Source organism: Salvelinus fontinalis, chromosome 26 (assembly GCF_029448725.1).
Source record: "Salvelinus fontinalis isolate EN_2023a chromosome 26, ASM2944872v1, whole genome shotgun sequence".
Classification (NCBI taxonomy): Eukaryota; Metazoa; Chordata; class Actinopteri; order Salmoniformes; family Salmonidae; genus Salvelinus; species Salvelinus fontinalis.
The window spans coordinates 36,044,491-36,061,855 of record NC_074690.1 but is presented as its reverse complement, the minus strand read 5'-3'; the positions used below and the strand labels follow the sequence as shown (position 1 = coordinate 36,061,855).

At 42.4% G+C, this 17,365-nt stretch overlaps 1 protein-coding gene across 4 annotated transcripts; it reads left to right on the top strand.

Annotated features, from left to right (window-relative positions):
• Window positions 1-16,975, top strand: LOC129824196 (alanine aminotransferase 2-like). 4 transcript variants are annotated; one of them, XM_055883654.1, is made up of 12 exons: window positions 1-163; window positions 627-813; window positions 9,045-9,134; window positions 9,357-9,465; window positions 9,678-9,811; window positions 9,953-10,196; window positions 10,387-10,466; window positions 11,820-11,956; window positions 12,232-12,406; window positions 15,264-15,419; window positions 15,769-15,881; window positions 16,117-16,975. In XM_055883654.1, the coding sequence occupies exons 2-12, from the start codon at window positions 676-678 to the stop codon at window positions 16,205-16,207; spliced, it is 1,467 nt and encodes a 488-aa protein (XP_055739629.1). In that variant the 5' UTR covers window positions 1-163; window positions 627-675; the 3' UTR covers window positions 16,208-16,975. The 4 variants fall into 4 exon arrangements, with proteins under 4 accessions (XP_055739629.1, XP_055739628.1, XP_055739626.1 ...); XM_055883653.1 differs by having other exon boundaries at window positions 622-813; XM_055883651.1 differs by lacking the exon at window positions 1-163 and having other exon boundaries at window positions 170-813.
• Window positions 16,976-17,365: the final 390 nt, after the last annotated feature.

Genomic DNA, 17,365 nt, shown 5'->3' with positions numbered 1-17,365 from the left:
ATAGGTTAGAGCGCGCCGCCGGGTGTGTGTTGACCATCGAAAGAGAAGGAGTTGCACGGATAGGGTGAAAGTTTGAAGCTGCCCCAGATCTCCTCGTATAGGCGTGTCGCTTGTTTCTGTCCTTTCGGAAACCGGAGATCTTATCCTGACGGACAATTTATCGGTGCGTAATGGGGAAATGAGGGGATGGAGGTTGGATATAACTCACATGGGGAGGAATGTTAGAATATATGTACTGTGCAGCAGACATACATTTTAGGTTGAAAAGAGTGCCCCAGTCTGTGAATAACAGGGTTGTGGAAATTGTAAGGTACAAAGGTCTGGCCGGCTTAAAAAAAATATTTAAAAGTTTGCCAGTTGGACAACACACAGTTGTCTGTCTGTGTGCATTCATTGGGCGTGAGGGTGGTCGCAGCGCTTCACAACTAACGTAACGAGATATAATATTGTGACATGTCTGCTTCGCGCATAGGGCAAATGTTGTCATCCAAAAGTTTGCGCGTTATAACCAGAGGAAATTACCGTTTTTTCGGCAATGGGGCACAATACCCCGCCGGGCACCTCACCTCTGGTGTCCGCTCAGTGATGATCCCCTCTCCGCTGTCACCTTTCTCTTCCCAGAGTAGAGCACTTTCAGGAGTCAGTGAACCTCCGCGTGGACTTGTCCAAGAGAAAATGACCGAGAATGCAGTGTTCTCCCAGAACAAGGTTTTGACCATCGACACCATGAACCCCAAGGTGAAGAATGTGGAGTATGCCGTGCGCGGACCCATTGTGCACCGCGCGGTGCAGATCGAGAAGGAGCTGAGAGAGGTATGCTTAATAATAAAATGTAACTTTCTTAAATCATTATTTTCTCTTTTTTCCCCATTTGTTTTTAAATTGTGCAAATCATTTGTTTCTCTCAATCTGAAATATACAGCAGTTTGCAAAGTGCGAATGCAATCTCTCACTGACATTCCCATGCGCTGTCTGTCTCACCTAGACTAATTGCAACAGTCTGACTTTTAAACAAGTTTCCGGTGGCCTCAATGGCTCCGTTTTTCTGGATCTGCAACTGCAGCAGTGACATGCAGCCTAGGCCTATAGGCTTGTGTGATATAGGGTGACCAGACGATTTTGGTGGCTTGTCCCCAGCTAAAGATTTCCCAGAAATGTTCCCGATTAACTCCGAAGTAAATTGGGGCTGACAATTCAGTAATCAAATGCTATATCCAATCAGATATGCATGTAAAAAAGTCTATCCCTGTATCAAACATGTTTGCTGTCTGCTACCAAACTTGGGTGATTATAAAATAAATAGATAGGCTAAGATTAAGAACTGTGGCGGGTTAGGCTAATCTATTTCTGTGTTAAAATTGATAGAAGTATTTGAACCCACCCTAAAATGTCATAAATAGCTGGTTCCCAATGATTTGAGAAGCATTTGTCATGCCCTTTGCTTGCTCTGCCCGTTGCCCTCTAGCCTAAATGCTCACCAAAATATATACTTTTTGAGTGCATTGCTCACACACCCAGTGTGTCACCCACCAGCAGATTGACCCCTCTTCGGAAATCAAATTACTGTTAAAGCACCACAGCGCTGATTGCTTATGACACCTGTCTAGTGATTTGTTCAACAATGATGAGGCAAGACCTTATTTGTTATGTTGTTGAAGATTACGCTCTCCCCAATCTCTCTTTCTTTCACTCTCACTCACTCACTCGCTCATTCATTATCTCCCTCGCCCTCTCCCTCTGAGTCGCTCTCCCTTGTCACTGTTTGTTCTCGGTTATACAGTATCAGTTTTCATTGGAGCTGAGGAAGATCAAGATCAAAGTCCACAAGTCAAACAGCAAACTGAGTGATTCACTTTAGTTCAGTCTGTTGTCTGTTTTTACAACAGCTCTATTTAAACTTCTGAGCTCACAATGACGTACAGTATAAAATCTATCAGAGGTCAAATCCTCACTTTCCCCCAGACCAATGCCACAGTCTCCTTTAACTCTCTTAAAAGCAATAACTCATCACTCCTAGAGTCGCCAGCCCCCCTCCAGTCCTACAACATTTGTTATGTGAAATTGTTGTTACTCGCTGGTCATCATGTTACAGCTGCTAGTAAGTGGAGTGGTGTTTCTAGATTTAACAGCCCACTCAAAAGAGAAGAGGTATGTTGTTGACATTTTGATGTAGCCTACTGACATTTTATTTTTACAATCATACTGTACAATTTTCAACAATGTACACATGCACACAAAGCAATATTTGATGTTTTTCTCAAGATCAATCTACATCTATTGATATTGTCTACACTGTTACAAACTTTGGTCAGACTTAGTCCTCTTAGGTCAATGTTATTTTCCAGTTGGTTTTTATGTACTTGCCCTCAGTGTAACCCTTACCTGCACCATCCCCGTCCCCTCTCACTTCATTTCAAGGGTTGTCATGGAAACCCAGAGAGCATAGTTTACTGAGTTCAGTCAGGTGTGTAAAGCGGACCCTCCGAGTGGCTCTTTCCAGGAACACGAGCAACGTGTATCTCTGTGTGTGAGAAAGAGGTGAAAGGGTCGCTTTTTGGCTGCGGCGGGGTGTGGAGGGACTATCATAGTAATGACTATGGTGACCTTTACCAGATGGTCCTGGGGCTTTACCCAAATACAATTTGGATTCATGGATTTTCTCTCTACTATTTGTTCCGAGTCATCTTCAAACACCCCAGCCAACCAAGAGCCAACCTGGGTTAGGGAATGTTGGTTATTACCGGTAATGTCGCCTTAGAGGATGGCTGCCGTTTTACGGGCTTTTAATTAACTGTGCTATTTTGTTAGTTTTTTCACATTGTTTGTAACTTATTTTGTACATAATGTTGCTGCTACTGTCTCTTATGACCGAAAATAACTTCTGGACATCAGAACAGTGACTACTCACCTCGAACTGGACAAAGACTTTTTCTTTAATGAGTCCGACGCAAAAGATATACTGCTTTCCCGAGACCAGAACCAAATCCCTGTCATTCGCATGAAGAAAAGACGGAAATACAGGGGGCGGAGGTAAGGGTGCCTTGTGAGAATTTGTCGGCAAGTAGGTAAACCGCCTCGACCATCCGTTCTATTGGCCAACGTGCAATCACTGGAAAATAAACTGGATGATCGGCGATCGAGACTATCCTACCAAAGGGATATTAAAAACTGTAATATCTTATGTTTCACCGAGTCGATGCTGAACGACGACAAAAATAATATAGAGCTGGCTGGGTTTTCCGTGCATTGGCAGGACAGAGCCGCTACGTCTGGTAAGATGAGGGGTGGGGGCATTTATTTTTCAATAACAGCTGGTGCGCAATGTCTAATATTAAAGAAGTCTCAAGGTATTGTTCGCCTGAGGTAGAGTTCCTCATGATAAGCTTTAGACCACACTATTTACCAAGAGAGTTTTCATCTATATTATTCGTAGCTGTCTACTCACCACCACAAACCGATGCTGGTACTAAGACCGCACTCAACAAGCTGTATAAAACCATAAGCAAACAAGAAAATGCTCATCTAGAAGCGGCACTCCTAGTGGCCGGGGACTTTAATGCAGGCATGTTACATGTGCAACCAGAGGGAAAAAACTATAGACCACATTTACTCCACACACAGAGACGCATACAAAGCTCTCCCTCGCCCTCCATTTGGCAAATCTGACCATAATTCTATCCTCCTGATTCCTGCTAACAAGCAAAAACTACAGCAGGAAGTACCAGTGACTCGCTCAATACGGAAGTGGTCAGATGACGCGGATGCTATGCTACAGGACTGTTTCGCTAGCACAGACTGGAATATGTTCCGTGATTCATCCAATGTCATTGAGGAGTATACCATCTCAGTCACCGGCTTCATTAATAAGTGCATCGACAATGTTGTCCCCACAGTGACCATACATACATATCCCAACCAGAAGCCATGGATTGCAGGCAACATCTGCACCGAGCTAAAGGCTAGAGCTGCCACTTTCAAGGAGCGGGATCCGGACGCTTATAAGAAATCCTGCTATGCCCTCAGACAAACCATCAAACAGGCAAAGTGTTGTCGGATGTGGCAGGGCTTGCAAACTAATATGGACTACATAGGGAAACCCAGCCATGAGCTACCCAGTGACGCGAGTCTACCAGACGAGCTAAATGTCTTTTATGCTCGCTTCGAGGCAAGCAACACTGAAGCATGCATGAGAGTACCAGCTGTTCCGGATGACTGTGTGATCACACTCTCCGTAGCCGATGTGAGAAAGACCTTAACAGGTCAACATTCACAAGGCCACAGGGCCCAGACGGATTACTAAGACATGTACTCAGAGCATGTGCGGACCAACTGGCAAGTGTCTTCACTGACATTTTCAACCTCTCCCTGACTGAGTCTGTAATACCTACATGCTTTAAGCAGACCACAATAGTGCCTGTACCCAAGAAAGTGATGGTAACCACCCTAAATGACTATCGCCCCATAGCACTCATATTGTTAGCCACGAAGTGCTTTGAAAGGCTGGTCCTTGCTCACATCAACACCATCATCTCGGAAACCCTAGACCCACTCTAATTCGAATACCGCCCCAACAGACCCACAGATGACACAATCTCAATTGCACTCCACACTCCCACCTGGACAAAAGGAACACCTATGTGAGAATGCTGTTCATCGACCTCAGCTCAATGTTCAACACCATAGTGCCCACAAAGCTCATCACTAAGCTAATGAACTTGGGACTAAACACCTCCCTCTGCAACTGGATCCTAGACTTCCTGAAGAGCCGCCCCCAGGTGGTAAGGGTAGGCAACAACACATCTGCCATGCTGATCCTCAACACTGGGGCCCCTCAGGGGTGCGTGCTTAGTCCCCTCCTGTACTCCCTGTTCACCCACGACTGTGTGGCCAAGCATGACTCCAACTGCATCATTAAGTTTGCTGACGACACAACAGTGGTAGGCCTGATCACCGACAACGATGAGACAGCCTATAGGGAGGAGGTCAGAGAACTGGCAGTGTGGTGCCAGGACAACAACCTCTCCCTCAATGTGAGCAAGACAAAGGAGCTGATCATGGACTACAGGAAAAGGCGGGTCGAACAGGCCCCCATTAACATAATGTAGTGGAGCGGGTCAAGAGTTTCAAGTTCCTTGGTGTCCACATCACCAGCAAACTATCATGGTCCAAACACACCAAGACAGTCGTGAAGAGGGCACGACAACACCTTTTCCCCCTTGGAGGCTGAAAAGATTTGGCATGGGTCCCCAGATCCTCAAAAAGTTCTACAGCTGCACCATCGAGATCATCCTGATCGGTTGTATCACCGCCTGGTTTGGCAACTGCTCGGCATCCGACCGTAAGGCGCTACAGAGGGTAGTGTGTAAGGCCCAGTTCATCACTTGGGCCAAACTTCCTGCCATCCAGGACCTATATACCTGGCAGGGTGTCAGAGGAAGGCCCACATTTTCTTTATTATCTATGGATAGTCACTTTACCCCTAACTATATATACAAATTTCCTCGACTAACCTGTACCCCCGAACATTGACTCGGTCCCGGTGCCCCCTGTATATAGCCTCGTTATTGTTATTTTATTGTGTTACTTTTTATTTTATTTTTTACTCCATTTTATTTAGTAAATATTTTTTAAACTTTATTTCTTGAACTGCATTGTTGGTTAGGGCTTGTAGTAAGCATTTCACGGTAAGGTCTACTACACCTGTTGTATTCGGCGAATGTGACAAATAAAATAGGATTTCATTTGATTGATTTTGTCTTTCAGAAGTCTACAGGGGTTTAATAAGACGTTAGTACGTCCTTATATCATATTGAGCACATGTAAATCCAGGCTGTATCACATCCGGCCGTGATTGGGAGTCCCATAGGGCGGCACACAATTGTCCCAACGTCGTCCGTGTTTGGCCGGGGTAGGCCATCATTGTAAATAAGAATTTGTTCTTAACTGACTTGCCTAGTTAAATAAAGGTATATATATATATATATATATATATATATATTTGAAAACAAGTCTGTTTTGTTATTTAGGGGAACCTCCAAATATAAGTCTAAAACATCAAACTTGTTCATCTGTGCTGTATCAGGTGAACTAGCTGTAGGCTATTCCAAGTCTAACCTGATTTTCATACTGAGCTCTGATGGGTGTTAGATTTCTTTGTGAAAACAGGGCACAAAGCCTACATTCACTTGCTTGCTTTAAAAAAGGAACACCCACTTTCACACACAATCTTTTTCTCCACTCCTTCTCTATCCCCTTTTCAACCCCTCTCTATTTTCTCCGACTAACACACATGCCTATTTTGAGGGCTCAGATGAACTGTAATGTTTCAGGTGCAGATCAAGTTCAGGAACATTTCCTGAAACCTGATACGACTTAAATTGTCGTCATTAGTTAATTCCCCTCTTAGCCTAGCAGGAAGAGAAAAAACACTAAGTAGAATGTGAGAAAACAACTTCAACCCAGTAACAGCTCTAGGACCAGGCTAGAGGCCCACGGAGATACCTTGTACCACCTCAGTGGTCTCCATGGAGACTGCAGGAGGATTGCTGAGTAACACGGCACACTGACTTTCTTTAATGAATGAAAGACATCACATTTCATGTCCTGCCTCTACTACTTCGCTAATTTTGAAGAGTAAACTAGTAGCCATTCTGATGTAACTTTCTTTTGCCAGACTTTGAATTTGTTTTGCCAGACCAATTATAATGCTACTTACCAGAGACAGAAAAAGACGCAAATAAACTTACACACGCAGAAAGAGCAAAAGAAAAACGAGAGAACTGGGTAAGGAGGTAGAGAGAGAGTGGGAAAAATCAACTGTAGGCTAGTCTCAATCATCTTATGAAGAACATGCCATAGGCAGTACTCTGACAAGAGCCACATGGCCTAATCAGTGAAGGTTTTTCAACAAGGGGCCTGCTATGTGGTCTTTATGTGACAATGTAAAAAGACTCCCTGAGATAAATACATGATTAGAAGCATTTAGAAGACTTAAAAATACATTTAAAGTTCCCAGAAAAAGAGGGGGACTGATTTTTGTACACATTTTTTTATATAAAACGTACTCTCGTCACTTGGGAAATGTTGATTTTTTGGTTGTTGCAACATATCTCGTTGCAGTAAAATGTAAAACCCCTCTCTACTCTCAGTATGAATGGAATGGGAGGAGGTCCTTTGTATTCAGTGGGTGTCACTCCCTTGCTGTTTGTGATTGGTCTGAACTGAGAGACACCTCTGTCGTGTGACCAATGGGAGTGTAGGAGGTTTATTTTCTGTTGTGAACTTTGAGGTCATTGCTGGTCCAGCTGGCCCAATTAGATTGGATAAATGTCTCTGGTGGGTAGAACAACAGCAGGGCTGCTTTGCTTCCCACTGGGTTTGAATGAGTTCCACTTGTGGCCACTGATCGCTGTCCATGTTGTCAAATACCAAGCATCTGGACACTCACTGAGGAGTCTGTGTTCTTGGCCAGTTTAGTTCCGTTGTCCATCCAGGAGATACTTTCAACCTCTTGACTGTTCTCAGATATTGAAAGAAGTAGTGGCATTTTTCTTTGCTTATAAGGACATTTCTTGACAACCTCCCCAAATGAATTATTTTTGCCTCTTCTCCATGACCAGTTCTGTTATGCAGTCTGTTTTTTTACACCGCATTTGACACCTACTTTACACTTATCGTCTGTTTCTACAGCTGGAAACCAGCTGATATAACACTTGACAAGCCTTCCAGGCAGCAGCCAGCATGGGACTGTGTGTTTCCTTTTGCTTTCCAGACAGCATTTTCTCTCCTTTAAATATGTTAATATACAGTAGTTGGGCTGAACAAATTCTTGTTTTGACTTCCTCCACTCTACTCCCAAACACACAGACGCACATGATGTGTTTGTGTTTGTAGGTAAGTGTGTACAGTTGGAAACCCTAACATTGGAAAAGCTCAAATTGAATTCTGTCACTCATGTGTTTTATCTTTTTCTTATGGTTTTATTTAATGTAATCTTTATTTAACCAGGCAAGTCAATTAAGGACAAGGACGGCCTGGCAAAAGGTCTCCGGTGATGTCCTACATTTTAGGACCTAGACGCAAGGGATGAGGAAAGCACATATTAAACCAATGCAGGCTGCCAAGTCATTTCTCCTGGCAAAGACTATACCTGATTTTGTATTTGTGCTTGAGAGTTTAAGTAAAAACACATGGCAAAGGAAATTATGAAGAGCTGTTTGGCTTTAAGGGTTGTCTATTTAAAGGTCTAAGGGCTAGGGTCTGGGTTTTTACTAAACTAACATCTGGAATTGTTTTACGATGGTCATACCAAGGATCATTTAGCTATTTTATTTTGAATTTTAGGAAAAATATATATAAAAAAAATATTTGATGAAATATTGAATTTGGCCTATTAGCTTATAGAAACGCATTGAATAACAGATTCATACATGGAAAAACAGTGTAAAAAATAAAGGAAGTATGTTTTGAAGTGTCTGTCAAATATCTGAGAGATATACCGTAAGAAAGCTCAGAAAAAAAAGAAAAGTTCAATGTGGAATTATCTGTATACCTTTGATGTGGAACTGCCCCATTCACTTCCATTCATTTTTCGGCCCGGTACCGGGTTACCTTTAGACGTGACCTCATATTCTAGCAGGAAGTGACCTCATACTCATGTCTTACTTAGGCGGACACGCTCAGATAAGTAGTTATAAATTGTTAATTATGAGGTTATAAAGAATAAAGTAACGTATTGGACTGCCTTTATCCCCTGCACACACCTGTGACCCAAGAACGCATGGGACACACTCTTTTCACGCCAGTTCGATACAAAGAGCACTTTTGCTATCCCTAACCATTTTCCTAACCTTAACCTCAGTCTCCTAACCTGCTGCGCAAGTTGCCCTAACCTTCTATGAAAAAGTCACTTCGGTATCGAAGTGGCGTGAAGAGTGTTTCCCAAGAACACATTGTATTCATCCATCTCTTTCTTCCTTGCCCTAATTGTTTCATCCTCTCTCTGCTTCTCTCATTGTTTTCTGTCTTGTTTCTCTGTCCTGCAGGGAGTGAAGAAGCCCTTCACTGAGGTCATCAAGGCCAATATCGGTGACGCCCATGCCATGGGCCAGCAGCCAATCACCTTCTTCCGCCAGGTCTGCTTTTATTCCCTATGTTCCAATCCATTTATCTAAAACAACTCTATTTTTGATTACAGGGTGTCTTTCATTCTCCTTTATCATTTGAAACCATTCTGTCTATGGCAAAATCACATAATGACATTTTCATGCAGATTCATGCAGATTTGTGTACATTATCCTGCATCAACTCCTGTCTGTTCCTCACCTAGCTCTCGCTGTCCTCTCTTCCTCTTCAAGGTCTTGGCACTCTGCTCCTATCCGGAACTCTTGAAAGACAATATGTTTCCAGAGGATGCCAAAAGCAGAGCGCGCCGCATTCTGCAGGCTTGTGGAGGGAGTAGTTTGGGTATGTTGTTCAGATACTTGATTGATTGTGTATTGGAAGGATGTAAGTTAAGATAAAATACACAAAGGGGATATTTTAGCCAATAAGCCTGTGTCAGCCTGTTAGTGTCTGCATAAGCAATGAATGACCTTTCGCAGTCTAGGGTGGCCAACCCCGATCCTGGAGAGTCGCAGTGTATTGAGTCTTTCTCTCTCTCCCTCTCGCTCTCTAAGGTGCGTACAGTGCCAGTCAGGGTATAGACTGTGTGCGGCAGGACGTAGCTCGCTACATCGAGCTTCGGGACGGGGGCGTGCCCTGTGACCCAGACAACGTCTACCTCACCACCGGCGCCAGTGACGGCATCGTGGTAAAAACTCAAAAATCAAACAATTCGATTTTTCAAGTAAACTTCTCACTGCAGATAAAGGGGAGGGCAGGAGGAGAGCGTTGAGGACTCTAGACTTGAGATGCACCCATCAGTCCTCCTTCGCTCCCCTCTCTCTCCCAGACTATGCTGAAGCTGTTGGTGTGTAGTGAGGGTGCGTCGAAGACAGGGGTGATGATCTCCATCCCTCAGTACCCTCTGTACTCGGCTGCTCTGGCTGAGCTGGGCGCTGTGCAGGTCAACTACTACCTGAACGAGGAGAAGTGCTGGAGCATGGACCTCAGTGAGCTGGAGCGCTCCCTAGCGGAGGCCAGGAAGCACTGCAACCCCAAAGTCCTCTGCATCATCAACCCTGGAAACCCCACTGGTAAGTAGCTAAAGCTTAACACATACGGAATTCATGATGCGTCATGTAGAGGTTGACATAGGGATTTCACAGTCCTCCCAGTCATGTCACTAGACGGCGCCAGAGGACATAGATCCCACTTAGACATAAACCAAAATGTCAATTTCTGCCAATATGAATCTGAACCTTTCCCTCTCCTCCTCTGTAATAGGTCAGGTCCAGAGTAGACAGTGCATTGAGGATGTGATCCGATTCGCTGCTAAGGAGCATCTCTTCCTGATGGCTGATGAGGTAAACTAATCAGGCAAGGTCACGAACTGGGGCCTCATTTATAAAGGTTGAGTGCCTATTAAATATGCCCCAAAACATGCGTGTGCCAGTTTTCACAGAAGAATTGTCATTTCTAAAATCTGAACTTGATGTAAGAATATGCTAATCATCACGCAAACTTCAGACCACGTATACACACAGTTTCTCATGGTTCAAGTATTGCATTGCAACAAGTCAAAAGTAGCCTAGTAGCTTTTTGCAAATAGGGAATATATGATGACTTATTCATAACAAAAAAAATATGTTGCTAAATATAATAACAAGATGCAATCATTTGCTGTTAGTGAGAAGTGTGAAAATATATACATTTTATCTTTGCGTTCTAAAATAATTAGACATTTCTTTCCAATTATTTATTATATTTCCATGATCATTGCAGAATACATTCTTCACCTTTTCTGACTGTGATGGTTTAATACCAAACAAAATAGCCTTTAGGCCTATGTTAGGAGAATTAAGTTCTCATGTTCTTTAACCAATTAAATTAAATTACTTTGTCTGCTATATCAGGATTTATAAGATACTGATAGAAATAAAAACAGACAGAAGCCCAGTCTACAAAAGTAAAATGTTTATTCACGGGAACGCTCTGCCTATCATTTCCTGTACATTGGTCTATATACCTCACATTTCGTCATAAATGTCCCTCCTCCTCTCAGAAACAATGACAATATAGTTCACAAGTCTTCCTGTCATACATTGTCTGCCACCTGTTATACAATCTACTACAAGCCCAAATCAAAACTATGAAATTACACATATTAATTCATGTGGTATTGCTGCAGAATGCCGTGGTAGCCATGCTTGTTAAGTGTGCCTTGAATTCTAAATAAATCACTGACAGTGTCACCAGAAAAGCACACCCACACCATCACACCTCCTCCATAATTCACGGTGGGAACTACACATGCAGAGATCATCCGTTCACCTACTATGCATTTCACAAAGACACCAAAAATCTTTAATTTGGACTCATCAGACCAAAGAATAGATTTCCACTGGTCTAATGTCCATTGCTTGTGTTTCTTGGTCCAAGCAAGTCTCTTCTTCTTATTGGTGTCCTTTAGTAGTGGTTTCTTTGCAGCAATTAGACCATGAAGGCCTGATTCACACAGTCTCCTCTGAACAGTTGATGTTGAGATGTCTGTTACTTGAACTCTGTGAAGCATTTATTTTGGCTGCAATTTCTGAGGCTGGTAACTCTAATAAACGAATCATCTGCAGCAGAGGTAACCTCCTCATAAACACAATTTCAACTGTGCTTACCTTTACGTAACCTACTAACATCCCCTTCCCTCCTCTCCTGTCCCTCAGGTGTACCAGGATAATGTGTACGCGGAGGGTTGCCAGTTCCACTCCTTTAAGAAGGTGCTGTTTGAGTTGGGACCACAGTACTCGAACACTGTAGAACTGGTATCTTTCCACTCCACCTCCAAGTGCTACATGGGAGAGTAAGACATTTTCTCCCTCTCTCGCTCCTTCATGCTCATACCCTGAACCGTTCACAACGAATATACCAACAGGCCAAGAGTATGACTCTGCATTATTTTCTGTAGAAACCTCAAGATCAATATTCAGTAACCTGACTTGACATATCAACCATTATATGATTTAATTTAAACCACTATATATTGTATTACCAATAGATATATTAATGGTACGGTGATGGTACGGTGGCCTTATGAGCCACTGTACTGTAACTGGTCTCCCCCTTTCGCTCACCCAGGTGTGGTTTCCGTGGGGGTTACATGGAGGTGATCAACATGGACCCAGAAGTGAAAGACCAGCTCACTAAGCTGGTGTCGGTCAGACTGTGTCCCCCTGTCCCTGGTCAGGCTCTAATGGACCTGGTGGTCAACTCCCCACAGCCAGGAGAACCTTCCTATACCACCTTCATGAAGGTAATCATTTGGTTATATGGTTATTTAGCAGACATTTATTTTATCAAAAATGACTTACCCGACTGTTAACATTGATAGGGACACATATTTAATATACAGTTGGGTCCGAAAGGATTGACACCCTTGATAAAGATGAGAAAAAATGACTGTGTGAATAAATAAAACAAATACTGAGCAAAATTGTGTGCTCCAAAAAATTGGGGAAATTATATTATTTTATACTAATACATTTGCTCAGAGACATAGATTTTGTTTAACAAGTAAAACTTTTTTCTCAAAAAGGTAGGGGTAAAAATGATTGACACCTCTGTTTTCAAAATGGTTGCCTCTGCCTTGATATCCTTCGTCTACGTTTATGGACTGCCCTCTTCAATTCAAACCACATAACATCAAAGATCGACCACCATAGTTTACAGTAGGTATGGGGTTATTTTCTGCTCATGCATTCTCATTTAGATGCCAAACCCACCACTGGTGTGCGTGGCCTAAGAGCTCTATTTTCACATCTTCTAACAAATGTAAACACATGGAGTTGGTTAAACGGCATTGGCACTTGGGTTGAAACGGGTGCTTTGGGCAAATGACATGAAAATAGAGCTATTTTGCCACGCACACCAGTGGTGGGTTTGGTGTCGAAATGAGAATGCATAAGTGCAAAAGAACCCCATACCTACTGTAAAATATGGTGGTCGATCTTGAATATTTTGGGGCTATTTAGCTTCCAATGGCATCATGAACTTTACCCAGTACCAGGACATGTTATCCTAAAACCTGTTCTTCTCTGCCAGGAGGCTGAAACTTGGCCACAAGTGGATCTTACAGCAAGACAATATCCCCAAGCACACATTAAAATCCACAAATACATTGTTAATTGGACACAAAGTTTCCATTTTGCAAAAGCCATCTCAGTCTCCAGACTTGGAACCCATTGAAAACCTGTGGTTTGAATTGAAGAGGGCAGTCTATAATCGCAGACGAAGGATATCAAGGATCTGGAAGGATTCTGTATGGGGGAATGAGCTAAGAACATTTTAGAAAAAGGCTCAGTGCTGTTATCCTCGCAAGGTGATGTATTGGTAATGTATGAGAGTTCATTTTTGAGGGGAAAAAAAACATTACTTTATGCTTTCTCTAGGCAATTGTATTTTTTTTGCGTACAATATACAGTACCAGTCAAAAATTTGCACACACCTAGTCATTCAAGGATTTTGCTTTATTTTTTAAATATTCTTTTTCTACATTGTAGAATAATAGACATCAATACTATGAAATAACACATATCGAATCATGTAGTAACCCAAAAAGTGTTTAATCTCAAATATAAAATATTGGGTCATTGTTCTGTTGAAAAACAAATGATAGTCCCACTTAGCGCAAACCAGATGGGATGGCGTATTGCTGCAGAATGTTGTGGTAGCCATGCTGGTTAAGTGTGCCTTGAATTGGAAATAAATCACAGACAGTGTCACCAGCAAAGCATCCCCACACCATCACACCTCCTCCTCCATGCTTCATGGTGAGAACCACATATGCGGAGATCATCCATTCACCTACTCTGCATCTCACAAAGACACGACGGTTGGAACCAAAAATCTCTCATTTGGACTCATCTGACCAAAGGACAGATTTCCACCGGTCTAATGTCCTTTGCTCGTGTTTCCCAAGAAAGTCTCTTCTTCTTACTGCTGTCCTTTAGTAGTGGTTTCTTTGCAGCAATTCGACCATGAAAACCTGATTCACGCAGTCTCCTCTGAACAGTTGATGTTGAGATGTGTCTGTTACTTGAAATCTGTGAAGCATTTATTTGGGCTGCAATTTCTGAGGCTGGTAACTCTAATAAACAAATCCTCTGCAGCAGAGGTAACTCTGGGTCTTCCTTGCCTGTGGCGGTCCGCATGAGAGCCAGTTTCATCATAGCGCTTGATGGTTTTTGCGACTGCATTTGAAGAAACTTTCAAAGTTCTTGTAATGTTCCGGATTGACTGACCTTCATTGGGCTCCCGAGTGGTGCAGCGGTCTAAGGCACTGCATCTCAGTGCAAGAGGCGTCACTACTGTACCTGGTTTGAATCCAGGCTGTATCACATCCGGCCGTGATTGGGAGTCCCATAGGGCGGCGCACAATTGGCCCAGTGTCGTCCATGTTTGGGTGGAGTAGGCTGTCATTGTAAATAAGAATTTGTTCTTAACTGACTTGCCTAGTTAAAGAAAGGTAAAGAAATAAAAAAAAGGTCCTAAAGTAATGATGGACTTGCGTTTCTCTGTGCTTATTTGAGCTGTTCTTGCAATAATATGGACTTGGTCTTTTACCAAGTAGGGCTATCTTCTGTATACCACCCCTACCTTGTCACAAAACAATTGATTGGCTCAAATGCATTAAGAAGGAAAGAAATTCCACAAATCAACTTTTAACAAGGCACACCTGTTAATTGAAATACATTCCAGGGTGACTACATCATGAAGCTGGTTTAAGAGAACGTCAAGAGTGTGCAAAGCTGTCATCAAAGCGAAGGGTGGCTACTTTGAAGAATCTCAAATACAAAATATATTTTGATTTGTTTAACACTTTTTTGGTTACTACATGATTCCATGTGTTATTTCATAGTGTTGATGTGTTCACTATAATTCTACAATGTAGAAAATAGTACAAATAAAGAAAAACCCTTGAATGAGTAGGTGTGTTCAAACCTTTGACTAGTACTGTAGATCAGTATTTGACAGTATAAAATAAATAATTCATTTTTGTTCATCTTTGTGAAGGGTGTCAATAATTTCGGATCTCACTGTATGTGGCCCATTCGCAAAATCAAACACACACACACACACACACACACACACACGGTCTTCCCTGTGTCCAGGAGCGAACAGCTACCCTCAGGCTGCTGGCAGAGAAGGCCAAGTTGACAGAGGAAATTCTGAACACTGTACCTGGGATCACCTGTAACCCTGTCCAGGGAGCCATGTACTCATTCCCCAACATCAGCCTGCCTCAGAAAGCCATCAAGGAGGCGAAGGTTAGTCAGCCCTAATTACTTCTGCTCTGCTGTTAGGAACTGAAACAAGTCAAATTTAGGAAATTAATTTCCATTTTATTTGAATAATAATGATAAATTGCATTTGTAGAGCACTTTTCGTTTACAGACGTAAAAACCACAACGCTCTTTACATTGTGAGCAACCATTAAAAGAAAAAGTTTAATAAAAAGGGCTAAAAACATTAAGCAAGACATTTTAAACAAAATCTTTTAGTAAAAATCTGGTTGTTAAATACGTACTCTATGGACGTGTGAACCTACTGCAATACCGTAATTCACATATGCTTCTGAATCTGCTTTAATACTGTCATTTGTGCTTCTCTCTCCAGGCTCTGGGCCAGGCACCAGACATGTTCTACTGTATGAAGATGTTGGAGGAGACTGGCATCTGTCTGGTGCCGGGAAGTGGCTTTGGACAGAAAGACGGGACCTACCACTTCAGGTATGGCCAACCCAGTTTACTCAAACATGATGTCACAACCTCTCTCAGCGTAAAATTGGCATAGTACGTTATGGTGAAACTGGATCTTTTTGATGTACATCCCAAAGTCCATCATTTCCAATGCACTGCCATCTGTTCAAAGTCCAACCTGTAGTAGATTACCAAGGTGTGGAGTATACTATTTATTTTACAGCTCTTTAATGATGTTCTTTCATTTTCTCCCTACTTGTTCCAGGATGACCATTCTGCCGCCCATAGACAAGCTGAAGATCTTACTGGCTAAAGTGAAGGAGTTCCACCAGAAATTCACTCAGCAGTACTCTTAATCATCCTCCTTAACTCCCTAACTTTCACCCAATCAGAAGAGAATAGGACACAGTCTACCAGCCAACCTATCAGAAATCATCTGTCAATAAGTGCCTACTCTACTAGTGCCTCTGTCTTCGGTCACCTTGACAATGCACTTTAACTCCTAGGCCTACAAGATTCCAAGAAATGGTGGACTCACAGACTGTACATGTAAAAATGTAGTGGTTGTGAACACCAAGGAGATTTAGTTTTTACAAATCAGGATTGGAGCTGTAGTTTTTTTAATGTTGGGACACATCAACTTTATCTGACATATAAAACTTGATTGAATTGATGTTCATTATCATCTCAGTTGTGTGTCCATGCACACACTTGTGTGGGAGAGAGGGTGTGTGTCATGATCACACAAGTCAAGGCCAGTATGACAGTACAGTACATTTTAGTCATTTAGCACACACTCTTAACCAGAGCTACTTACAGTAGTGAGAGCATACATTTTCATACTGGTCCCCCATGGGAATCGAACCCACAACCCTGGCGTTGCAAGCACCATGCTCTACCAACTGAGCTACACTGGACTAGTAGTAGTGTATGAAATGAAGAAAGGGAAAGAGCTACTAGATTATTTCCAGACTCTGTAGAAATGTCAGTATTGTAGTATGGTAGTAATTGTAGTAAGGTACTGTATAAGATAGTATTATGTAAGAGAAGCTTTCACATAATGATTTTAATTGAAATATGATTTTATTATATTTGCTAAATAAATATAAAATTTTTGCCTCTTTTCTTTGTGTGGAACTTTCCGCCATAGTGCTAGAATTCCACAAGAGGGCACACTTGTCACACGCCATACATCTACTACAAAGAATGTCCTTGACTTTCAATTGCGTAGCATACCTTACATTCTTTAGACCAAATTCATGGAAAAACCGTGACAAAGAGGAGACAGCAGGGAGAAGAATCAGAGACCAGTTTTTGGATAGCAGGAGAATGAAAATAAAATAAATGCTGTCAAGGATTTGTAGAATTATGAAGACAACAACAGCTCATGGCAGTTATCATGGGGAGGGAGTCAGGAGCCTACTGTGCGCACACACACACTGGGAGAGGTTGTCCAACGGGGATGAGTTCTCCTTGAGCGCTGGCCTGCTTTCACAGGTTTTATTGAGAGTTCA

What these genes read in the sequence shown, in the direction of transcription:
- LOC129824196 (XM_055883651.1), top strand. Translation starts at nt 454, where the DNA reads ATGTCTGCTTCGCGCATAGGGCAAATGTTGTCATCCAAAAGTTTGCGC. An exon ending in CAATCACCTTCTTCCGCCAG is followed by an intron (nt 9,135 to 9,356) that starts GTCTGCTTTTAT and finishes TTCCTCTTCAAG; the next exon opens with GTCTTGGCACTCTGCTCCTA. An exon ending in TTGTGGAGGGAGTAGTTTGG is followed by an intron (nt 9,466 to 9,677) that starts GTATGTTGTTCA and finishes TCGCTCTCTAAG; the next exon opens with GTGCGTACAGTGCCAGTCAG.